Genomic DNA, 26,895 nt, shown 5'->3' with positions numbered 1-26,895 from the left:
GAGACTTTCAAGATTCTGATGAGAATTGATCATATTATGAGATATTGTGTATCATGATGTAATTTCAAATAACATTGGACAAATGCTAAAAAGTAAGAAGTTGGAAGTAACTCAAAAGCTGACAAAATTCTAGAATAATCCATCAGGACAAACCACAAAACAGGAATATGTAAATAGCCTCAAATTACAATTAGACACACTCCAAGAAAAAGAACTGGATTATAGAGTGAGCAAATAGCTCACTGATTTTGAGTTGTGTTTTAAGCGCCATATGTGTTTGACCTACTGGTCTCTTCATGTGCTCTTCATGTTTCTAAACGTAAAACTTGATCCAGAAATATGATTTCCAATTATCAATTTTTTAGTATTTGTCCAACTACGATCTAATGGCCACAGTAAATTTTGGAACTCGAAGTCAAAAGTGTCTAATATATTTATAAGTCACTTGCATTATGTACTGAATGATTAAATTAAATAACATGAAAATATTTTCATATAAATTGATATGTTCTATGCTTTATTTATAAAATTTCTTATCCAAGTGTAATGTTCTTTTAAGTTACTCATTCATACATCCTGATTAAATAATACTAATGTTTAGCATTTCATGGCATTTTTCATTGTAAAATGTAGCAAAATGGAGCTTTGTATTGAAAACACAGTACTTTATAATTTAATACTGCATGTTAATTTCTAAGAGAAATAAAGTTGAAAGAATAATTTTACAAATCTTCCTCAAATACTTCATGTACTCACACTGGCACTGTGGAAACCAGCCAGCAACTTGAATAATATGGATGGTAATGTTAAACTGGGGGCTAGGCATTTATCCTCTTATTATACTTGAAAGTTCTTGTTTGAATTGTTAATCTCCCTCAGGAGACAAAATAAATTAGCATGAGTCCATGACTATATAAGTTGCCACGGTCAGTTGAAGAAAAAAGGCTCAAGCAAAATAAGTGTTTCTTTCTCATGATAACTTTGAATTCCAGATCACATGTTTCACCTTCCAGTGTTAAAGGAGCAAGTTAAATTTCATCTGATTCCATTCATGTTTGAAATTTCATTTGTATCCAAGCCCTTTGTTTTTGGTGGAAGATCCATTATCAAATTCTAACTCCAATCCTAAACCTGAGAAATGTTATTGGCATTGACAATCAATTTAAAGGCAGGATTATTTAGTGCCAAAAAAAATCAAAAGTAATATCAATGTATGTGTTAAACAGATCAGATTATTTTATTCATTTGACATTGAATCGAAAGAGAACCTTATTTGCGAAAAGGTAAAAGCAGATATTTAAAATGCTCAGGTAGAAAATAATCAATTACAATAAACGACTCTGATGGGTTTAGGTGAATTACCACAGCAAGGTATTGTGTCATGCCCTTTATGTTACCTTGAATTATCGTATTTGAAATATTTAATTTATAAAGAAAATTCAATATTACCAGAAAAAAACAGAAATTGCTAGCAAAGCTCAGCAGGTCTTCATCTGATGAAGACTCGCCAGACTTGAAACGTTGATTGTGTTTTTCCCCATAGATGCTGCTAGACCTGCTGAGCTTTCTCAGTAATTTCTGTTTTTGTCTCAGATTTCCAGCATCCGCAGTTCTTTATTTTATATCAATAGTTCAATCTACCTGCCTCTGCCACATCTGATAGTATTGGTAGACATTGTGGAGACCAAATTCCATCCTCATAATGAGGATTCAGAAGCTCCATACTGTCTATCAGAAAATATTTAGAAGCTGGGCATCCATAAAGTGCCTTGTGCCATCCGCAGCAGCAGAATTATATTCCACTATAACCTGTAACCTCATAGCCTGGCCTATCACTGACTCTAACATTGCCATTATGCCAGAGGATCAGCCCTGTTCAATGAAGAACATTGTAAACCATGCCAGGAGTAGCAGGAGGTAAGCCTAATAGGACAACCTGATAAAGCTACAATGTGGGACTAACACAGGCTAAATGGGGAAGGATACTCATGACAGAAGTAATTTCTGTATTCCCACAATCAAGTAAGTGATCCCATAACCAACAGATGAGGTCAGGACAAATCTTTAAGTCTTGCTACAGTTGTGAATATTGGTCGACAATGAAACAAATAATAAGTGATCCTATGAGCATCTCAGTGTTGTCAAGGAGAAGCATTTGAGTGCAAGAGAACTGAAAACATTCGTAACTAACTTTAACCAGAGGTGCTGATTAGATTATCCATGTCAGCCTGCTCATGAATTTCCATGATCACAGATGACACTATTCGGAAAGTCAAATCACTCCACATAGTGTCAAAAAACAACCACATGCACTGAATAGAGTGACGTTCTTGAGGTCCGACACAATAGTACTTAGAATGCTGAAGACTTTCAGAGACAATAGGACATCCAACCAAACTATTCTAGTACAGCCACACATTGGTAATAATCCAACAAATGGGAACATAACAGAGGTATGTTCTTCGCATAGAAGACAGAACACAATCAATCAGGCCAATTACCACTCCATTTACATACTCTTAATTCTCAGTAATGTGATGGAAAGGTGCCTTGATTTAAACATCTTCAACTACTTCAACAATGACCTTCTCTCCACTATAAAACAGAAGCGAGGAAGCTCACTGATTGTGTAGTTTTCAACCATTCACAACTCCTCAGAAAAGGAAGCAATTCTTAGCTACATGCAGCAGGATCTGCACAACAGTCAGGTTTGGGCTGATCACTGGCAAGTAACATTTTCACCATACGAGTGCCAGGCAATGACCATTTTCAACAAGAAAGAGTTTGAGCCATCTCACGATTTAACAACAGTGTCATTGCTGCATCCACCTGGGAAACTCCATTGATCATCAGAAATGTAACTGAGCAACCTTATAAATACTGTCTCTGTGAAAGTAGATCAGGTGTCTGGGGATTCTGCAGGAAATATTTCTTCTACTGATATCTTAAGGTCTGTTCACATCGACAGGGCTCAAACCAAGCATGAAATGAATATTGTCCATTTGTCTGGATGAGTGGAGCTGCAACAACACTCAAGAAGCTCAAAGCCAACCAGGACCAAGCAATCAACTTTATTATCACAATGTATCAAAATAGATTGAGCCAGTGGCCAAAAAGAGATTCACATCTGTGAGCATTTCAACAACTCACTGACTATTTCAAACGTACCAAGAATTATAATTACAAATCCTAATTATACCAAAGAAAAACTAAAACTAAATAATTAAGGCAGAATAAAATAAATTATGGATCTAAGGAGGTAATTTTCACTCTTTAGGACAGGTGAAGGTGCTGCTAACAATTTAGGAGAATCAATGTAACCATTTTTATTTTAATGCCTGCAGGCTGGATGTTGTAACTCTCCAGGAAGCCTGATCGTCGATGGCAAGGGACTCGTTGGAAAATATGTTCACAACATAGTCTGTAGCCCAGGAGGAGCAGGAATGTTCCACCAAGTTTACAGTCAGGTGATCAGCTGACTCCACCCCACTGGTCTCAAAATTGTTCAATTCCCCTTCCCAAGACTTACATCTGCTCCAGTTCCAGGCTGTCACCCAGTACAACCGTCAGTCCGGAAACCTCTTGGACAATTAAAGCAGATCCTGCCTTTACATTTGTCAGTCCCTGCAGAAAACCCCTTTCTGCTGGGATTACAAGCTGCAAATGGTCCTTCAACGACCTCCACCACCTCACCACTCTCTTGACCCCACTTCTCCCTTTTGTACTTATTATCCCTGTATAAGTATCAAAAAACATTTATATCTAAAACCATGCAATTAAATTGCTAAAACATTGAAGTTAATATCAGGTGGTAAAGCGCATGCAGGGGGCATTACTAACTTCAGTATTCCCACAATCAATAACAGCAATTTCATTATCTTCATGATAAGGAATTATTCTGTGTAAATGAAAAGTGCACCACCTATTAATTTAAAGCCAAATACCCACAATTTCATTAGAAGCATTATCTGCCCAACTCATAACAATGAAATCAGCCTTGGAGACTAGTGTTGCTTCTGTTGGCAACTTTTGTTCAGAAGTTGAAAAGCTTTATTTCTACTTTTCCTTAAATGTTAGTCCTTCGCAGTTCATCAAAATACATTTCTCTATTTTACCACATTGTCCTCAAAAGTATTGAGCACAACCAACATCGAGTTAACTCATCCTACTGAATTACTTCATTTCTTTCTTAGTAATAAACTTGCACAATAAAAGGAGATTGGCTCCTCTTGATTTCCATTTAGGTCTTTTACCAACACAAGAAGGAAGAAGATCTAGGCTTATGTATTTAGGGATTATGTTGACATGTTATGTATTTTGATGTTAGTTAAGTACACTTTTGTGAAAACTCATTTATAATCCAAAAGAGTTGAAGTGTAGTATGATATAGGAAACAATTCTACAGAGTTTTCAAATACCATTAATATATAATGTTGACAAATCATAGTTTTCTTGCTTAACTTCACGTTTTGGTTAGGTAAGTTTATACACATTTCCATTTAGGTTGTATCGTTTCATTACTGAACTTTAATGGCACAAACCAGTACTTCCCATAAAAAGAATAATTTCTTTATAGCCATGATAATGCATTACATATTCAGTGAAGACATCATTTATTTAAATAAACTTTATATACAATATATGCCGCAAGAAAAACAAAATCTACAGATTCAATGATGGTTTCATGCATTGGCGGTCTTTGAATATAAAATGAGGGTCTTTAGAACATGGAGAATGTTGCATTTCCACAGCAATGGATGTTAAAATGTGGATCCCATTAAATAAAACTTCTATTTCCAATCACCACATAGAAGGCTCATCATACCTGAAACAGAAACAAAGTATGAGTAAAGGCAACTGCTAATATTTTTAATTCTATATCAAAGACATGCTTAACATACAAAGGACTTTTTCTGACTGCTGTTCTCATTTTCTTGTCTTTTCACAAACAAAAGTTGTCACACAGGTGACAACTTGTACCATTTCTACTCATTACCACATTTATCCAGACAAAATTCAGTCTCCCTCTTATTGGAAGGATGTTGTGAAACTTGAAATGGTTAGGAAAGATTTACAAGGATGTTGCCAGGGTTGGAGGATTTGAGTTATTGGGACAGGCTGGAGCGTCAGAGGCTGAGGGATGACCTTCTAGAGGTTTACAAAATCATGAGGGGCATGGATAAGATAAATAGACAAAGTCTTTTCCCTGGGGTGGGGGGAGTCCAGAACTAGAGGGCATAGGTTTAGGGTGAGAGGGGAAAGATATAAAAGAGACCTAAGGGGCAACTTTTTCATGCAGAAGGTTGTACGTGTATGGAATGAGCTGCCGGAGGAAGTAGTGGAGGCTGGTACAAATGCAGCATTTGAAAAGTATCTGGATAGGTATATGAATAGGAAGGGTTTCAAGGGATATGGACTGGGTGCTGGCAAATGGGAATAGATTAGTTCAGGATATCTGGACAGCATGGACGAGTTGGACCAAAGGGTCTGTTCCCCCGCTGTATATCTCTATGACTAAGTGTTTGCATTACCAGTTTAGTTAATAATTTCTTTAGTGGAGGGTAAATTAACTTCAATTTTTTGATGGAACCTTCGTCAAATGCACCGCATTATAATAAAGTGAGCTTTACTGAATTGCCAAGAAGGCTCAAAGGGCAAAGTGATCATTTTTGCTTCTATCAATTATGTCCTTGTTGCACAGGGTCAGAAGTCACAACACCAGGTTATAGTCCTACAGGTTTATTTGAAATCACAAGCTTTCGGGGTGATGGTCCTTCAACAGGTGAAGTATCCATCCCAGTCAAAAATCAGCACCTTGTTGTATTTTCAATGCTAAGCTACTTACAAGATCATTTGTAAAACTAAACACAAGTGTGGATACTGTAATGTTCAAAATTAAAAACAACAATATTTTCAGCCTTTTATCTTTTCCTTTCATGTTAGAAAGCTCATTGATATACCCTTTAACCTGTTCAGTTCTAGCATCACTCCCTACTAACACACCCACTACACCCACCCCACCCTTACTTCCTGCCAACACCCCAGCCTCAAACTCAAGCCTCAACAGTTGGGTGAAATTCTTGCAGAATAAAAATGAATCGGAGTTTCTGGTCTTGTATCAAATTCAAAGTATAATTTGATCCACTTAAGCAAAATATCTACCTTTTCTGATGCCATTGTTAAAAATCACATGACACCAGGTTATAGTCCAATAGGTTTATTTGGAAACATTAGCTTAGAGTGCCACTCCATCAGGTGTTGAGTTGTGCTTAAATTTACTTAATCTCTTATTCATACCAGTTAGAACACCAAAGGTGAATTTAAATCTCTTTCTAGCAACCAAACTAAGCTTTGGTGTTAACTTTCTTGAACATTCCTTTTACTTTAAATCCATGTACCAGTGGAAATATAACAAATCATCAATGAAAGGTTCTCCAGACTGATCATTATACCGGGCTCCAGAAATTGGTGCTAGATATTTGCATGTAGTGGGTGTGATTTAAAAAAGAACTGAACCTCAGATGGAATTTCTCATCAATTCTTAGATGATTGAACACACCATTATTTAAATATGTGCCTTCAACCTAGACTAAACTAATTAAATTTAATGATGCTGCTGAAGTCAATTAATGCATGCCCACCCCCATCTATCAAATGCTGCATCTGGTGCTGTCACGAGTGAATTGCTTTAAGCTGTACGCTGCTATCATGAAAAGCTGTAGTGCTACAAAAAGATATATTGCCAAATATATTCACCTGTATTTAGGGAAACTGTCTGAGTTCTCCCTCAGCAGCAGATCAGTGATCAGAGCGTCAGGGTTAGATCTCTTGCCATACCTGTTGTAAACGAATAACCAAAACATTTTTAAACAATTACCAAGCTAGTTCAGTTCATTCATTCTGCAAATATTTAAATACACTTTTCTTAAAGAAATGGAGTACGCATGTCAAATACATTCTGCAGATGACAACAAAATTGGAGGTGTAGTGGACAGTGAAAAGGTTCTCAGATTCAATGGGCTCTGGACCAGATGGGCTGAGAAGTGGCAGATGGAGTTTAATTCGGATAAATGCCAGGTGCTACATTTTGGGAAAGCAAATCTTAGCAGGACTTATACACTTAATGGGAAGTTCCTTGGGAATGTTGCTGATCAAAGAGACCTTGGAGAGGAGGTTCATAGCTCCTTGAAAGTGGAGTCGCAGGTAGATAGGATAGTGAAGAAGGCATTTGGTATGCTTTCCTTTATTGGTCAGAGTATGGAGTACAGGAGTTGGGAGGTCATGTTGCGGCTGTACAGGACATTGGTTAGGCCACTGTTGGAATATTGCGTGCAATTCTGGTCTGCTTCCTATCGGAAAGATGTTGTGAAACTGGAAAGGGTTCAGAAAAGATATATAAGGATGTTGCCAAAGTTGGAGGATTTGAGCTATAGAGAGGTTGAATAGGCTAGGGCTGTTTTCCCTGGAGTGTTGGAGGCTGAGGGATGACCTTACAGAGGTTTATAAAATCATGAGGGGCATGGATAAGATAAATAGGCAAAGTCTTTTCCCTGGGGTGGGGGAGTCCAGAACTAGAGGGCATAGGTTTGGGGTGAGGAGAAAGATATAAAAAAAGAGACCTAAGGAGCAACCTTTTCATGCAGAGGGTGGTACATGTATGGAATGAGCTGCCAGAGGATGTGGTGGAGGCTAGTACAATTGCAACATTTAAGAGGCATCTGGATGGTATATGAATAAGGAGGGTTTGGAGGGATATGTGCCAGATGGGACTAGATTGGGTTGGGATATCTGGTCGGTATGGACGGGTTGGACCGAAGGGTCAGTTTCCATGCTGTACATCTCGAAGACTCTAAATTCTGATTCATTTAAACACATCCAATCAGGTTAAGAAAAACACAATAAAATGAACCATTGTTAGAAATAAAAACAAATAATGTACAGGAAGTCATTCAAAATCTGGAAGTTAGTGTAACACTACATCAGAACTGGCTAGGAATCATCTGCTTAATGAATTGGTCCATGCTCAAAAACTGCCTCACCTGAAACATCACCTTACTTTCTATAAATAGCTAGGACAAGTGGATGTTAAAAGAATTTAGGTGTATACATTTGTGACCAGCTATAAAAAAAACAAACAAAAATGTTAAAATGATATTAGCCATGCATTTAGATCGCTAGAATATGAAGGGGAGGAAATTTTGTTCCAGTTATACAAGCCTTTGGTTAGACCACAACTAAAATGCTCTCTACAATTCTGGACACTAAGAAAATACACTGGTCTCAAAGATCTCAGTATAGACTCACCAGACTCACTCATCTGCACTGAAAAATACATAGACCATAAAGCACAAAAAGGTGACGCAGTCCAAATGGTCCATGCCAGTGTCTGTGTTCCATTCTTGCCTTCTCTTGCTCCTCCTCCTCATCTAACTATCAATATAACCCTGCATTTACATTTATAGAGAATGTACCCATAGCAGTTCCCTCAACTACTCCTGGTGAGAATAAGTTCCACATGCTCACTGAGTACATTGTGGGTAAAGACGTTTGTACTGAATTTCCGATCAGTGGTGAGCTTATATAATAGCCTCTAGTTTTTCTCTATACTCCAAATGATAAGTGTTTTCTGTGTGTCTGATCTATCAGTACAGTTACCCCTCACCTTCTCGTTTGAAGGAACAGTGATCCAGCCTGTCCATCCTTTAATGATGGATATAAATTTGCAATTCTGGTGTCATCCTTGTAAACCATTATGCACACTCTACAGCACTCAGCAATAGTATTGCATTATTAAATAAATGTAGATTACATAAACTAGGCTTGTTTTCCCTGGAATTTGGGTTGATTGAGGTTTTAGGGGGGTTGAGAAAGGAAATGATGTGGTAGATTTTTTTTCCACTTCTGGGGTATTCTACCACAAAGAATGTAATTTTTAAATCAGAGATAAGTCATTCAGAAGAGATGTTAGGAAACATTTCTTCATCCAAAGGGAAGTATAAAACTCTGTCCTACAAAGAAACAGCAAATTTTAGCTTAACAAATAATTTTAAACACAAGCTTGATGGATTTTTGCTAGTTGAGGATATTAAGGGATATAGTGCCAAGGAAAGTGGTTGGAATTAGGATTTATGTCAGCTGTCATTTCATGGAAAGGTAGAACAGACTTGAGAAACTTAATCATGTACTTCTGTTTACTCCCTTGCACCCAGATCCTCAGAAAAAGACTGAATATCTACAAGTAGCTGATATTAAATTATAACTGTTGTTTCTCAACACTATTCATTACCTGCATCAGGTCTAGTTTAAACAAAGTCAAAGAACTAAAGTTGTACACAGTTAAAAGGGCTTTATCATGCAATAGAAGCCTTATTGTGTAGAATCAAGGATTCAGAGCTTTGTTACATATGGCATCTGCTTCCCATTGGCTTCAATACACATGCTGCAGCTGTACAAATCTGTGGTGCAGCCAGATTTGGAGTATTGCATACATTTCTGGTCACCACATTATAGGAAGGATATGGAAGCTTTGGAAAGGGTTCAGAGAAGATTTACTAGGATGTTGCCCCGCATGAGGGAAGGCATTATGAGGAAAGTTTGAGGGACTGGAGGTTGTTTTTGTTAGAGAGAAGGCTGAGAGGTGACTTATTTGAGACACAAGATAATCAGAGGGTTAGATAGGTTGGACAGTGAGAGCCTTTTTCCTTGGTTGGTGAAGGCTAGCACGAGGGGACATAGCTTTAAATTGAGGAGTGATACATATAGGTCAGATGTCAGAGGTAGTTTCTTTACAGAGAGAAGTAGAGGCGTGGAATGCACTGCCTGCAACAGTAGTAGACTCGCCAAATTTAAGGGCATTTAAATGGTCATTGGATATAGATATGGACAAGAATGGAATAGTGTAAGTCAGATGGGCTTCATATTGGTTTCACAGGGCCGAAGGGCCTTTACTGCACTCTAATGTTCTATGTTGGGAGGGCTCCGTTCAGCAAATGACAGCACAAGGTGTGTGTGCGCATGCACATGAATGCACACATTTCCCCTTTGCGACTCCAATATCTTTTTCAGGCAAGGATTTCACTTTTTGATGCATACTGATTCAAGCTTCTAAAGTTTGTAAACAGTATGTTGCAAAGACATGGGAAATATGTACATATTCTGAAGTTCTAAAAACTACTGAGGGTTGTAGATCAGAGACCTTCATTGATATTACTGCTGTTTCTAATTCACAACAATTACTTGGATTCAAAACTCAATACATATTAGTCAGAGTCTAGGACACCAAGGGAATCAAAAGATGATAACTCAAAAATAGCAGGAGGAGTTAGAGAAAATATATACACACACACACATGACTCGACAATGGCAGCTTATATTTGAAAAGTAAAATACTGAACATGAATTGGAGGAAACATTGACAGTGACACATATTCCACAAATAGAGTTTAAAAGTTATGGGTGAAGTTAAAATAGATCTCATGTGATGGTAGACTCACTCCGAGTTAAAGTTAAAGTTGGTGATGTCAGTAGCACAAAATGGAAAAGAAAATAGTCATGGTGTAATCTGTAAATTCATCATCAGCCCATTTTTCACAAGTACTGTCGACTGATTTCACCCTCAACATACACAACCAATGTAGAGAGTGATAATCATTAAAATCAACAGAATATTGGATACCACAAGAAAAACAACAGAAAATGAATTAGAGAACGCCACAATCACACTGTACAGTGCTTGGGGTCGGATCACATCTTGACTCCCCATTCTGATGAAGGGTTTTCAACCCAAAACCTTAACATTTGTTTGCTTCTCTACGGTGCCGCCTGATTGGTTGAGGTCTGTAGCATTTTGGCTTTATTCCAAGAATATAGTGTCCAGTTATGCTCAATGAAGCACAAAGAAGGCAAGGTGAGTGTTGAAGCAATGCAAAGATACAAACCTGATTGCTGGTGCCGAGGATCAGGTATCCTGATAGCAAATGTTTTTGGGCTAATCTGATGGTTCTTTAATAGGATTTACTTGTGAATACAGAACAATTGGATGCAGGTTCAAACTTGTGAAAGGACTGATGTTCAAAAATATTTATTTCCACAGAGTGATCAAGACATTGAATGGGCATTCAGATACTCAGGGATGAAAACCATAGAATCATTTCACAATTGAATGCTTTATGGAGAGCCTGTAGTGTCTATCTGCATCATTAAAACATCATCTCTGTTATTATCTTGTAACATATTTCTTTCAGGACTGAAAGAAACAGAACTTATGTCTTAACATAAAGAACATCTAGTAGATTCTCCCCCAAAAATAATAAATCGGTTAACTTCAAAATGACAATTGTAATACATTGAAAATGCTTGGCATTTTCAGCAAAGTGATCAGTTGACATCCTGGAAACATTTCACATTGATTATACTTTCACTGCAACTGATGTAGGCTTTGGTTCTTGTTGGTTATGTTGCACTGTCAGCTGATGGTGAGATTGGTGGATCCCATCTCCTGGCTTTTCTAGTTGCAGATCTCTCAGAATTATATTGAGTAAATAATGAGAGATTTCCCATTCATGAACCAAGTGATTTGTGGATAAAGAAGATCAAGGCAGATTAATTTAAATACTTTATGCACTGAACCAGAGGTAACTGGAATTCTATTTAAGTTACGTAAATAATTTCTGATACTAAAAAATCACTAATGCAACTCATTTTCACAGGAGGAGTATTAATAATTATTTTGAGAGCCTAGTCATGACTTCATAGAGGCAATTATATTATGTGTTAGTTTCTTAAAGTAAACATTAGTGGAAATAACAAACGAGCTGATGGACAATAAACAAATGATCAAAACTTTATTCCCCAGGAATAATCCACACTGATTTCCTAGTTATGTTGTACAAAAGAAATACCGCTATCTGTATACTTTCTCCTTTTGGGAAAGGAGCAAAGCGATTTAAGGGTTAGTGTCAGAGATTTAAGCACAAAGATAACATCTGGCCCATCATGTCCATGCCAGTCATCAGGCACCAAACTATTCCAGTTCCATTTTACAGAATGAGGACTGTAGCCTTGTATGCTATGGCATTTCAAGTATTTATGCAAACGCTTCTTAAATATTGTCATGGTTCCTGTCTATCACTTTACAGACAGTGAGTTATAAATACCCATCGAACTCCGGGTGAAAAAACCTTTCCTCAAATCCCTTCTAAATCGACTATCTCTTATCTAAAAGCTATGCCTTCTGCTTATTGAAGCTTCTACTAAGTGGAAAGAATTTTTTTTTTTTTAAGATTACTTACAGCGTGGAAACAGGCCCTTCGGCCCAACAAGTCCACACCGACCCGCCGAAGCGCAACCCACCCAGACCCATTCCCCTACACCTAACACTACGGGCAATTTAGCATGGCCAATTCACCTGACCTGCACATTTTTGGACTGTGGGAGGAAACTGGAGCACCCAGAGGAAACCCACGCAGACACAGGGAGAATGTGCAAACTCCACACAGTCAGTCGCCTGAGATGGGAATTGAACCCAGGTCTCTGGCGCTGTGAGGCAGCAGTGCGAACCACTGTGCCACCGTGCCACCCAAATTCTTCCTACCTACCCTCTACATCTCAACCAGATCGCCCCTCACCTTTCTCATCTCTAAGGGAAACAACTGCAGCCTATCTGGTCAGTCTTCATAGCTGAAACATCTGAGCTCACATACACAAATCATGGAAAATGGAAGAAATTGGTAAAGCCACTTGAATAAACATAATAGGGTGTTGGGTTTAAACATAAAGGCAAAGTATAAAAACAAGAAAATTATTGTAAACCTCTAAATTGCTACTGATGTCCAATTCTGGGGATCACACTTTAGGAAGGTGCCAAGGTCTTGAAAAGGGTATAGCAGAAATTTAACAGAATGATACCAGGGATGAGGGAATTAGACTTGTTCCCATTAGAGGAACGTTAATATTGGGATATTATGAGGGATTTTGATATAGTAAATATAGAGAAATTAAAAGGTGCATTTGAGTTACCAATTAGCTTTCAAAGACAAAGCGGTGAAAAGAAATGCCAAGATAAGAGGTTAGCAGACTTCGTTTCAATAACAACAAGTGTTTAGCTTTGGAATACATCCCACAGAGGTGTGGCGGAAACAGTGAATTATAACTAGCTAAAGATAATTGGACACAAACGTGAAAAGAAATCGGTGAACGAGGTATGAGGGAAGAGCAGGACTTTGCGCTATTTAGGCAGCTCTTTCAGGAAGTGGTTGAGAAATGCCGGGTTAACAGACTTCCATTCCCCTTTAGAGTTCGATGCTGGAAATTCAGCGAAGATGGTCATCTTCCACGTGACATCTAATCCAGTTTCCCCCCAACAGGCTGCCAATCCATCCTCAGTGACTCATTCTTTTAAAATACTTTTGCTTCGATAATTTGCGTTGACTAAAAGCAAATAATTGATCAAGTTTTCTACCAAGATACAGGTTGCAATAACATTCCGATAGCTGCCATTAGCTGCTTCGCGCCCTGGTCTAAACCCTGCAAATAAACTTAGCTCTCTGTATATACACCATACCCACGAACACCGTTGGCTTGCATTGTCAAAACACGCATACAAGAAATCTTAATTTACCCTGTACTCCTTTTGTAAGAGAATGTTTAATTCTAAATTCACGAGGATCTGCACATTTACTGTTCGACATTGTTAAAACATTCATAGTCAGAAAAGTCCACCTGATGCCTTCGCTAAACCATTACTGTAATACTTTCGTCTCTCCTTCAGCAGAGAACATGGGGAGACCAGAGACAGCAAGCGAACGTTTCGAGTCGAGATGACCCTTCAGCAGAGTTTTCACGTCAGCTTCTGAAGAGTCATGTCGGCTCCAAACGTTATCTTGGTCTCTCTCTCTCTCTATGGACGTTCTGACCCGCCGTGATCTCCAGAACAATCTGCAGTAATTTGTTCCGAGCCTCTGAGTTTGATCGCTAGGTGGCAATGTACGATTAAACCCCGCCCCCGCCCCCCCGCTCCGCCCCGCCCCCCCGCTCCGCCCCGCCCCTTCACGAGAACAGCAGCTGGACAGAGGACAGGGAGGGGTTCAGGGACTGGGCGCCTTCAGAAAGTCTCAACAAACGGTTAGACGAATCGCAGACCTGAAACGTTAACCCTAGTTCTCTCTCCGCACAGATGCTATCAGCCCTGCCGCATTGCTTTTTTTTTTAAAAAAAAGCAATTTCCACTCATTTCAGATTTTCAGCATCCGCACTCTGTTGCTTTTGTAAAATTAAATCAATTCGTATCGGCTTCAGTTTTGCCTTTGTCATGGGGCAGATCTTTCATTTCAGATCGTGTGTCAACTCTCATCTGTCTTTTCAAACACAAAACTGAGGCTTCCTTCTCTTTTCAAGTGGAGATTAAAAATCGCCACGTTCTCCTCACCAATTCCATCCAACTCCCCCTCACAGCCAACACAATTAGAAAGCGGCGCTGTGTCTCACTTGTTGCTCGGACTCTGTAAATGACATGCCATTTGCTCGCTTTCCATGGACTGCGCTTCAGGGGTTACACGCTGCCCCTGACGCTGAACCGGCTGCGGGTTACTGTTCCCTTTGGTCCTGCAGTGAATGTGGCTGCTCCAGAGCAAACATCCCACCTCTCAATCTAAATCATAAAAGTCGTGGTGTGTGTGCCGCTGTGTTCATGCTTTTCAGTGACAGTAACACTGAGCAGGAGCTTTCTGCAACCTTTCATTACCACGGCAGACAGATAGGCATTCTCGTGAAAATGACACCCCATTACCCAAACTCTGACAGTTCGGCCACATTTTGGGGTGCACAAAGTTAAAAATCACAACACCAGGTTATAGTCCAACAGGTTTATTTGGAAGCACTAGCTTTCGGAGCGCCGCTCCTTCATCAGGTGGCTGTGGGGTACGTGAAGGAGCGGCGCTCCGAAAGCTAGTGCTTCCACATAAACCTGTTGGACTATAACCTGGTGTTATGTGATTTTTAAATCAGGAATAATGGCAGTCTAACTAAATTCCTGAGGCTTGCTGCCTTTGAGGAGGACCGCCTGCAATCCGTCTATAGCAGAGAGACAGTCTGGAAACAGCAGATATTTTACCCACTGTATCCTCTCGGCCAAAGCTACAGAAAGGCAGAATTGAGTTCTGTTCCATTTGTGAATGGGATATCGATTTCCTGAAAGTTGCTAGTACAGAGCTTAGACAAAGCCATTCAGTGCTGCTTTCATTCGGTGTAATGCTGTCCAATGTTAGTTCAATCTCGTCTGTTATTGATGGAATTGGCTAATATCGAAATTTCCAGACTCCACCAAAGGATTTGATTGACTTGGACTCCGCTTATACCGGATACCAAGATGCTGTAAATATAGCCAGAGCAGAAATCCGGTGCATTTAGTCTTTCCCTTTAACTGGGACAGTGTTCTGCAACTTAATATTTTAGGTGGAGCTTCTCTGGGCTCACATCAATTCATTACATAATCTTAAAGTAACTCTTACCTCAGAATTGACATATTTCATGGGAGGTTCTGATCTCAGTAACATTATCGGATATTACTTACCTAACCGAATACATTTGCTGCTCCAATGAGGATAATCACATTCAAACTGCAGTTTTTAAGACAGTCAGTTGTTGTCTTAGAAATGTTCCCAGATTCCGCTTCACACGTGTATTTATATTATAAACACTTAGACGTCTCTGCACACAAACAACATCCTGCTGTAACAACCCGAAATGTTGTGTATAGTTTTTTTTTTGAAAAAGAGACAGTATTGCAAGTGATCTCGTTCCTAACTGGATCCAGCTCTATCACACCGGGGTTAGGGCAATATGGTGAGATGGACTGACTAAACTGAAGTGGTAAAGTTGCCATGTACCATTTGAACTGTCGCCAATCCGGCGCTGAGCCCAATGTCAGCAATCATTCATGCTCTATCTCACAGGGTGAGATTTTAAAATGTTGAAACCCGGAGTGCTTATTAGCAGCTAAATTAAATAATATTCGTAAAAATACAGAATTTGAAACGTTTTGACTCTATAAGGTGTGTCCTACACTGTCTTGGAACTATTTTTTCCCTCTAGCTTCCCTTGCTTTGGATGTTTCCTAAACATTAAAGAACTGAGCAGCCAGCAATACCCCGGGTTCATGCCACCAAATGTATTGAATATGGAGCATGTAGCCTCACCTCTGCCTGGTGATGAGGTTAATGTAATGCCTCAGTGCGGAGTAGTATTTGGCCAGATCCTCAGCAGGAGCGCCTTCTCCTGGGTTGTCAGGCTTGGACGGGTAAGCCTCGGTAAAAGTTCCTATGCAGATCAGCAAGCAAAATGCAACTCCCAGCCAAAACTTCATGTTGCCTTGCATCTGGAAGGACAAGAAAATGAACTGAGCAGCACATTTTTTTTCCCAGACAAGTTACCGTTTCTGAGACATACGCATTAAAAAACAATCCCGTTCTTAAGCTGGGGAGAAATGTAATGGTTGACACTCCCCAGCGTTACAAAACATCGCACCAAGTGCAGCCGCTTACCAGAACGATCACTGTGAGGGGTCTCTCACAGACACAGTCGCTATGTGCAGAGAAATTAAAAACAGACTCAGATTCCCTGCTCATAGCAATTCTCCCAAAACACACCGACACGCAAACTCATCCCTTTTGAACAATCTGCGCAGCGGCTGGTAACGCAACCTCGGGCGCTTCCCATTTTCGCTCGATGCCAGTTTTATATTATTCATTATCCTTTGGCTAAGCTGTTTGTATCGGTGCAAGAAACTTTGCTAAAGTCCAACGTTCACTGCTATGTATGATAAAGCATGCATTTATTCTGAAATTAGTCTGAAATCACCACCGAGCTCATCATTTCTTAGTTTAAGTTGCATTCAGCTATCTAAAATCACAATTGGTCAAACTAGGTCGATTTACACGCAACGCTTTCCCCTAGAATATTTTCCGCATATAACATATGTAATCTATACATTACACAGAGAGCCTGCCTCAGTGAGACAACCCGATTTGGTGTTAGCCTTGTTCCGGGTTCATGTTACTCACATCTCGGGTCCAGCAGATGGTCAGAGGAAGCTGTTGGGAACCAGACAAGGAACTCTCGCTTTTCTGTGTGCGCCTCTGGCTGGTCGCCGTCTTTTTGAGTCTGAGAAGCTACCGACCTGTCATGCTTTTTATGTGTTCCCTTGGAGGAATTGAGGGAGGTTCCTGGTCACGCTTAATTGACCAGAATTCGTTATCACATTCCTGCAAAGGCGAAGCGACGTCAGCAGCGGCGGTGTTGGAGCCCTGTCACGAACTCGCTGATATATCATTGATAACACTGATTGCTTCCTTCCAACTCAAAGGAAACTTTCGGTCCTATCTACTGTGACCCCTTCCCCCTTTAATATCCCAAGGGAGAATTCACGATACAATGGAATTTAAAACAAGCTTTAGCAATTCTCAATTATTATCTATTAATAACATTGTACACCCGAACACTTGGTCTGCAAGCCTCCTCGTGCCTTCGACTGAGATAAGGCTAAATTGCTTCATGGCTCACGCTGTATATTTGCTGATCTGTGTGTAAAGCAGAAAATCACCCATCTGGGAGCTCGCAGCCCCTGCAATACATTCAAGTGTAAGTCTCTCGGTGATTTGCACGTATTTCTCTGCACTTTCACAGCCTTTTCTATTCTGTTTTTATGCTTCACGGTTGTCAGGAACAACGATTTTAATAAAACACATTATCACTGGCGCATGTTTAAAACGAACGATTCTTGTAACAATTTGGTTAATAATGTTTCTGATTTGGGGGCCGTTACACATTGCTCTACTGCAGCACCTTCAATAGGTTCAAAACATTCAAACGTATACCAGGAGATCTTTGGAAATAAATAAATCTTTGAAATAATTCGAGACCCTCGGAAGAGCCCCAGTATTGTATTTACAGTCTGGAAAGGTGCATTCTGCTTGGTCTAAATACGAGAGGCGCAAGTCTCTTATCAGTAAAATGCTCTTTTTGGCTTGATGGTCAGCCCGGCTTAATTCTTAAAAATTACACAGATGGTCATTTTTTTTTAGTTTAAATGCATTTCTTCCAAGAAGTGAGGTTTTCCGTTGACTTTGAATAATGTGATAGTTTTGTGTTCACTGCTGGTGTGTGTGTGTGTGTGTGCTGGTGAGGGAGGATAGAGGAGATAGCGAAGATCCAAATACTGCTGCAGGTATCACTACAAACCCGGCGCCGACCGGGGAAATCCTCATAAACACAATCATTCTCAATACTGAACGATTGTGCTCCAAAAGCTTTGCACTTTTGTCACCCGTGAGCAGGAATGTCTGTCGTAACTCTCGTACAAAATTCGAGATCAAAGAAACACGTCAGAAAATGTGCTCTCCACTCTCATGACAGTGAGCTCAAAGCTCCACAGAGCAAGCCTCCCGCTGTCAATACTTGACACACCCTTTTGTTTCCCGGCGGACTGTGGGAGGCAGGGGTCCGCACAACCCAGTTACATTTTTAACATTAACCATGCAAGATTCTTTCAAGGACTCCCACAATCTAAATTATTACCCCATCCCTCATTTTCGTGGAGGCTTTTGCTTCTTTAAAACTCAATGTCTGGAGTACCAGAGTGACGCCAGATATTCCTGATCGCGGGTGACAGGAATACAACGCTGTTGGAGCACAATCATTGAGTATTGAGAACGTACTGTCCACTTTACAAATTAAAGCAGATAAAATGGATCTTCTTGCTCCCTCTGCTTAATGGATATTTAAGGTGTGAAAGTTTTATTGAAAATTACATCTGATCTCTGATTCACATGAGGTAGGAGGGGGTACGCTGCTTTTGCTGTTCCTGCTTCACGCTAGCACACAAATGCTATCATTGCCTAAGCAGTGAGATGTGCTTTTACACTATCCAGACTTTCTGAAGTAATGGTGGGCGAATTAGAGAGCGAGCTAGAGAGAGAGAGAGAGAGGAAAACACTGAACTGGGTAATGTAGACGTAATTGCTAAGTTCAGCAATTCATGTCAAAATACGTCAGTCAATCAGGACCCTAAAGTGGGATGTACACGTGTTCTCCTGTGGTTCATATTGACAATAAGAGTAGCACTTTCAGACATCATTACATTAAAGAGATGCTTTTTAAAAAGCATGTTGCAGTTTGTTAAAAAGCTGACTGATGATCATGACAGGCGCCGATTTTCAATATTTGGAAGAAAGGGTAAGTCGGAAATAGAGGGGCTGAAGGGGTAGAAATACAAATATGTTAGCATCTTCTGCAACTCTTCTCTCAAAAAAAGCTTCTGATTGCATCTTCCCACTAAACATGTAGATTTATGAGTGTCTACTGAACAAGGACAATACGCAGCTCACAGGCTAATACTGAGGACCCCAAAACCATGGATCACGGCTTATTGAGGTGGGGAATAAGACTATTCTCTCTCGCAAGGAAGTCTGTCAGGAGCTAAAATTAAAGTTATTAACACTATGAACAGGATTGATAGAGAGACTGGAAAAGACTGTGTCCTCTGGTTGGGGGAGTTAGCAGGAAGATGATCTTAAATTGAAAATGATCACCCAAAGAATGAGGTTCAGAGAGAGTTCTCCACACAGAGAGAATTTGTGAACGGACTGACGCTTTGTCAGAGGGAACCTTTTGCAGATATAGAGGAAAGTAAATGTACATTTGAAACACAAGACGAGTCCGGTATTATCTTATTTTGGGGATTATTCTTGGCAAAAAATAAAACGCTGACAGGCGTCACGAAATGGATTTCTGTGCAAAAGGAGAAAAAAGGACTTGCTGTTTTTTTTATTTGGCATTCGGGGATAAATTTAAAATATTCCCGGGTGACAGGGAGGACGAGGATGAGGAAAATAGAAAGTGCACCCTTGAAGCCCAACTTTTGACAGAGACAACCAGGAAATCGGAGCTTTCAGTCTATATACGGTCGGAGATCCGCTGAATCGTGTCGCCTTTACCGGGGGAGTTTAAATCCTGATACCCCCCCCCCCTCCCTTGAAACTCTGTGAAAGATGTCTCTGACTGAGGTGGACAGTCCCCAGGCACCGAGCTCGATGATTACACACTTGTCTCAGCGCTGGGGATCTGCGTTAGAGTTCACCGCGGCAGTCACTCACACTGACCCTGAACTTCTGCCTGGAACCTCCAGCTTCTTCCTGACCCCTGACTGTATTCCTAGAGGCTCCGATTGCCCCTCAACCTGACCAACTCTCTACCCTAACTTAGCCCAAACCTCCTAGACTCTTCCCTGACCCACCACCCACTCAGCCCCTTACCAACACCACCTACCTCAGCTACCCACTCTCCTGCCATCCAACCCTCCTGCCATTGCACCCTCCTGCCATTGCACCCTCCTGCCATTGCACCCTCCTGCCATCGCACCCTCCTACCATCCAACACTCCTGCCATCCTACCTCCCTACCATTTGACCCTCCTGCCATCGCACCCTCCTACCATCCTACACTCCTGCCATCCTACACTCCTGCCATCCTACACTCCTGCCATCCTACCTCCCTACCATTTGACCCTCCTGCCATCCGACCCTCCTGCCATCCTACCTTCCTGCCATCCTACTCTCCTACTATCCAACCCTCCTGCCATCCTACCGTCCTGCCATCCTACCCTCCTGCCATCCTACCCTCCTGCCATCCTACTCTCATCTGCCAACATTGCAACCAGGCAATAAAAAGCCTGGAAATGTGGCGAAGGCAACTTCAATTCAAGGAGGCGATTATTTGGACAGCCCTTCATCAACTTGCTGCTGATGCCTGAAATGTCGATTTTCCTGCTCCTCGGATGCTGCCTGACCTGCTGTGCTTTTCCAGCACCGCTCTAATCTTGACTTTAATTTTCAGCACCTGTAGCACCCACCTCCCCCTGGGTAATTGAGATTGTCTGGGTAACAGAGATGGACTGAGTAATAGAGATGGACTGGGTAACACAGCCGGATTGGGTAATAGAGACAGACTGGGTGACAGAGACAGAGTTGGTAACAGAGCTGGACTGGGTGACAGAGCCAGACTGGGCAATAGAGACAGTCTGGATATTAGAGTAGACTGAATCATAGAGCTGGTGTGGGCACAATGTGCCTAATGGCCTCTGACTGCACCTTCATAATACTGTGATTACACGAGAACCACCACCACTCTACTCCCCTTCCCCACCAGCTCACCCACCCCCCACTATACGTACCACCTCACCCACCATCTCATCCGCCACTAGACCCACCCACCACTATACCTACCTACCACCTCAACCACCACCTCACTCTCACACCACCTGTCATCCCACCAACTGACCTCATCCACTTACTCATCCTGTCTTCCCCAATTCCCCAGCTATTCACTCATCCATTTTTCATAGATTCACTTTTGAACATTTAAACTCCACATAAGCAGCTAATGTTGTAAGAAAGTGGGACCCTTGTCTCCACCCATCCTAATTTTCTAAAATGGAGCTATAGACTGTTCATTCTGCATTTCTGAAGAAGTCTGCATTAGCTGATCCAGCTAAATATTCACTGTGGTGTCTGGACACAGAAAACTAGGAGCAGAGCAGCAAAGTTGATTGCTGCTCCCTAAAAGATCCAAGCCAGTAATGAAATCTTTAAATGACCTTTAAAAAATTGTTTAATTTTTGTCTGGTCTCTTCACCTCCCCCCCACCCCCACCCCCACCTTACTCTCTTGTACATTACCTAACATTACTTTCATTTACCCCAGTATGAAAGCAAACATCTCAGATGTCAGATTGATTTCCTGACAACACTTGTGATGGAGGGGTGGTCCAGAAAAATCACTGATTAATTATAGTAGCTGCTTTTGAGCAAGATAAAGAAGGTTAATTAGAGCAGACAGCCTGGGACCAAGTCCCACCTTCTCCAGGGATGGTTCATAATATATCTGAACAGGCTGATTACGGGGTGCAAGTTGGTAGGCATTATTGCCTCAATAACAGTACCATCTGCCTAGCTTGCATTTTCTACCTGTATAATGAGGAGATGTCATGATCACAATAAAACAACAGCACATATTTATGTAGCACCTTTAGTGTAACAATATCTCCAAGCACTAGAGTATTATCAAAGAAAATTTGGTATCAAGCAACATAAGGTGATAGGTGATCAAAAGCTTGGACAAAACCATCAGTCTTAAGGAAAAGAGATATTGGAAAGTCACAAAGCTTTAGTTAAGAAATACTAGAACTTAGGTCTTAGGGAGCTGGAGCCTCGGCCATTATTGGCGATGTGATTAACATTGATGAATTGATCTTCATAGGTTTTGGGTTAGAGGAGGCTCTGCAGATAAGGGGATGAAATGCTAAGTGGGAATTGAAAACAGACAAGGCTACAGTTGTACAGTTGTAGTGTGTTGTTCAGTGGATGAATGGGTCTAAGCATGAGTTCAGGTACCAGCAGCAGTGTTTTGGATATATCTCAACCTGGAGCTTTTGTCTGATCTCAATGTTTTCAGAATAGCAATCCAGCCTGTGCTTCAATACTAGCTTCTAATGTTAACTTTCTCCTCAGCTATTTCACTCGAAAGAAAATACTGATGAGTCATTCTTTGGGAAGTATCTGGTAGAATGATTCAGCATAGAAGGAGGCTATTTGGTCCATGGCACTTGTGCTGAGAGCTCAAAACCCTAATCTTTGGGTAAAGAAACCACACAACTGTTTTTAGGAGCCAAATCTCTTGAATCACAAAAAAAAATCAGTTAAATTAGGCTTTCTCACAGCACAACATCAAATATGGAATTGCTGGGAGTAGATTGGCAGTGACAGCATAATGTGGTTCCAAAGTATGTGCCAGTGAAATGTCTAACTGGTGATGACAACGAAGATGCGAAAGTATAAGTGATGTGTGAAGGTGTATAAAGATGCCAATTTTTGGTATGAACAGGGAATAAGGATGCTTGCTTATTTTTGATAGTTGTGTGTGAGCATCTCTGTCTGAATATGGTTGCATATAAATAATTGGAGAAGTATCATGTAATCACATGTCTTGTTTAATTATTTTGATGTTAAATTGATTCTAAATTCATGAAAATATAGACAAACAGGGATGTTAAGCGTGCACAGTTGGTGTAAATAACTATGAATATTACCAATCCTGTAATCTAAAATTGTGAGAATGAGCCAAACACAAGGGCACTACTTGGTAATTCTGTCTCAAAACGAATCATCTTACTCATGTGATATATATTATCAAGTTTTGTTCACACATTTTGGAAGTGAATTTTTAAAAATTATATAATATTTTAAAAAGTAAATCGTAGATAAACAGTGGTTCATAAGAGTTTGGTAAGCTGCTGCAAAACTTCAAACCCAATCTTGTCTTCACCTGCATTAACATCCCTTCCAGTTTACATGCTGTCAGCAATAGTTTAGCACCTATCACTTTCAGCTCAAGCATTTATCATTCTGAATAGCTCCAATTATTCCAGCAGCTGATTCCATCACATTGGATTAGATCTCGCTGGCAGGAATGTTTGAACTTAATGTTGCACTCAATTGTCGTTAAGGTTCAATAGTGGATTCAGTGGGATGTAACAAAAAAAACTCTATGGGTCAAGTGATCTAAATTAACACATTTATTAGCTCTGATATATATATATATATATATGTATTGTGTGGATATTAATCAGTAAATACATTAAGCAGTAAATTTATAAATTAAGCGGTACATGTATATTAAGCAGGAAATATATCTATGTCACAGCAAATTCAAATATACTTCAATTAATATATTATATAAAGCAGTAAATATATATTGATGAGACTCATGCCCTTCTGCCCATCAGGGACCGTGCTTTATAATGGCCAGTGTGGAAAACTCAGGATTCCTGGCACTATTCATGATCCCAGTCCAGGATGAAGTCAGACAGCATCTAGCACATGTATTAAGTTGTCAGCAAGTTTCATTGCCTTTTTACAGCCCCAAATCCCAGCCTGAGGTGAATTCCTATGCATTGGCCAAAGTCCCTGATATTAATACAATACTGAATCTAAGATTACGTGCTATATGACAATTTCATGGTACTTTCAGTACTTTTCCAGACATTCCATTATACAGGAAAACATCTCCAGGTGGCTCTGTGTGAGACCCTAACAGGACAGATCTTTCAACTTAGTACCACATGGTCACCTCTCAGTCAAAACAGACTGTTTTTGCATTAGGCCTGTTTTCTTTTTTTCCTTTCTTTTTATGTTTTTTTTTAAAGACACAAAGTGCACGAATCTTTATTCAAATTCCACCACCAGGAAGACAGGAAAACACCCGGGTGGCCAGTGACAAACACTGCCCTTCACATCAAAGGGCAGTGCTGTGTGATCAAAACAGTGAAGGGGAGGGGAGGGACTAAATCAAAATAGAGTTGGAGGGAGAAATGATGCACTCCACTCCCTGCGGCACCCACCTCTCCCTGAACAACTCCAGGGTGTTGGTGGACACCGCGTGCTCCTTCTCCAAGGACACCCGGGCTCTAACGTAACCACGGAAGAGGGGCAGGCAGTCGGCCCTAACGACCCCCTCCACGGCCCGGTTAGGCCTGTTTTTTTTTTCTTTTTTTTTTATTTTAACCCCCACACTACCACCTAAGTGCGGTAGTGCTTATTTTATCCCCAGAACCCATGGTGTGTGTGTGCAGGTGTGAGACACAGTGAAAGACAAAGTGCACGAATCTTTATTCAATTTCCACCACCAGGAAGATAGGAAAACACCCGGGTGGCCAGTGACAAGCACTGCCCTTCACATCAAGGGACAGTGCTGTGTGATCAAAACAGTGAAGGGGAGGGTAGGGACTAAATCAAAATATAATTGGAGGGAGAAAGGATGCACTCCACTCCCTGCGGCGCCCACCTCTCCCTGAACAACTCCAGGGTGTTGGTGGACACCGCGTGCTCCTTCTCCAAGGACACCCGGGCTCTAACATAACTGCGGAAGAGGGGCAGGCAGTTGGCCCTAACGACCCCCTCCACGGCCCGGTTAGGCCTGTTTTCCATGTATTTTTCCACTTTAGTTCAATTGCTCTTTGTTATGTCCCATTAACATTTAATAAATAACCCTCAACAGTCTGGTTTGAAGATATCAGATTAAATCCTGCCACTACAATTGTCCAGAATTTTCGGAAAGTACCTTTGTTCCCCAGTAGGAATTCTTACGGTTGATCTGAACAACCACACACACCATAAACACCCACTGCACTCCCTTCCCAAACACTACCCCGGTGCACAATGCACATGCACAACATAGGCTTTGAGGGTTAATTAAGAGGCTTCTCTTCTATAACCAATGTGACCCTGATATTCACTTTTCTACTTCCCTGAGTTCTTCTGTGAGGAGGCTGTCTACCTGAGAGGAATGAACGTTTGTTAAAGGTAAGACTCTGAATTGTCCTGATGAATGCAAAACAGAAAGCTCAGACTCTCCAAAGTCCATTTTTGATAGATGTCCTATAGATTATTTACTTAAGGTGACCTTTAACCCATTGTAAGGAATGCCCAAGGAGGAGCATCATGTGTCAGGATAATCAACTGTCCAAGTAAAATTGCTTTTAATTTCACAGCCAAGCCAGAATCAGGACAGGCCTCTTACCAACTGCATCTATAAATGTCAACTGTGGATAACCATTTAAAAATTGGATATAAGGCAAGATGATACTTTGATCAAATTCAAACATCTTGCACTTTTACAGGCAGCATTAGAAGAAATGTGTTGCCTTACATGTCAATAGGTACAAAAAGACAAGCAAGTAGCAGTAGTACTGGTCCCTCTATGTCAGGGTTCCATGATTTGTCACTTGAAGAATACAGTACAGTGTTAGATATTGTGATGAATATAACCCAAAATTATTCCTTTCACTTGTTGATATTTGTAATTGTCATATCTCTGGAAATGGAGCAACATATTATAACAATTTGCATTTATATTATGTTCTCATGAAGGAAGGCATCACAAGATACATTACAGAAGCATAAGCAACATTGATGCAAAACTGCAGAAGGAAACATTAGCAGCAGTTATGACTAAAAGTTTGATAAAAAGGAGGTAGGTTTTGAGAAGAAGGTGGAGAACAAGTAAGGTTGACCAGGCTAGGTAGAAGCCAGGCAGCCAAAGGTATAGATCCCAAAGATGGGTCCTAAAGAGGTTTGAGAGAAACAAATCCAAGAAATAGAATCTATTCTACATCTCCAAAAACTTCAAATTTTATTTTTAAGTTGTATTCCATTTACTTGTCTTTTAACAACAAATGACAGACTAATGTCAAGAGGTGTATTCCATTGAGAATAAGGGCAGAAAACCGCAGGGTGCCTGCATCCTTGAGATTGCCACAATCCTTTATTGAGTACCAGGGTTAATTTTCAGACTTGGTTTTCATTTCAACATGACTCTGGTCAATAGATTGGTAGCATTAACTATTGGCTCAGCAACAATTTGAAGCACATTGTGATCTTTTTAATGGTCAACATGTCAGATCAATAACAGCAGGGAGTCTGGATGGTGGCATTTCCACTTCTCTTTCAATGTATTTCATTCCTTTTTATTCTATTTTTGTCCCTTTAATTTTTGTTTTGCTGTTAGGTATCAGACTCTTAACATAATGTTGCCAATATGCACAGGTAGGTATCATGCCGGGATGCTTATGTTGCAATGTGTTCCAGTTTTCTTCAGGAAATTTGCTTTTATTTTATTATTTTTGGAAGTATGCACTGAACTGTCTGTTTCAACAATGGAGTTATAAATTTGATTTCTCCTCCTGTTATATGGCTTTAACAATTAAAATTGGTAAACATAAACTGGCCAATTGACAGTGGTCTGCCAATATTTCTCTCATTTATATCAAAGTGTTGTTCCATAGTATGGCA

General features: G+C 40.4%; 1 protein-coding gene across 1 annotated transcript; it reads right to left on the bottom strand.

Moving 5' to 3' along the window:
• Positions 1-4,596: 4,596 nt before the first annotated feature.
• LOC148149893 (pro-neuropeptide Y) lies at positions 4,597-17,207 on the bottom strand. Its single transcript, XM_087987069.1, has 4 exons — positions 17,058-17,207; positions 16,194-16,372; positions 6,757-6,837; positions 4,597-4,825 (listed from the first exon to the last, which is right to left on the bottom strand). Exons 2-4 carry the CDS (start codon positions 16,370-16,372, stop codon positions 4,801-4,803), a joined length of 285 nt encoding a protein of 94 aa, XP_087843195.1. The 5' UTR covers positions 17,058-17,207; the 3' UTR covers positions 4,597-4,800.
• Positions 17,208-26,895: the final 9,688 nt, after the last annotated feature.

This window comes from Chiloscyllium plagiosum, unplaced genomic scaffold (genome assembly GCF_037043375.1).
Source record: "Chiloscyllium plagiosum isolate Xiang-an unplaced genomic scaffold, Cpla_swu_hap1 HiC_scaffold_5, whole genome shotgun sequence".
Lineage (NCBI taxonomy): Eukaryota > Metazoa > Chordata > Chondrichthyes > Orectolobiformes > Hemiscylliidae > Chiloscyllium > Chiloscyllium plagiosum.
Note: the sequence above shows the minus strand (reverse complement) of the source record. Positions and strands in the feature narration are given on the sequence as shown.

Excerpts from the sequence above, each read along its gene's own strand:
- LOC148149893 (XM_087987069.1), bottom strand. The coding sequence starts at position 16,372 with ATGCAAGGCAACATGAAGTTTTGGCTGGGAGTTGCATTTTGCTTGCTG. Across the intron at positions 6,838-16,193 it reads AACCTCATCACCAGGCAGAG|GTATGGCAAGAGATCTAACC; the intron begins GTGAGGCTACAT and ends CGTTTACAACAG. Across the intron at positions 4,826-6,756 it reads GACAGTTTCCCTAAATACAG|GTATGATGAGCCTTCTATGT; the intron begins GTGAATATATTT and ends TTTCTGTTTCAG.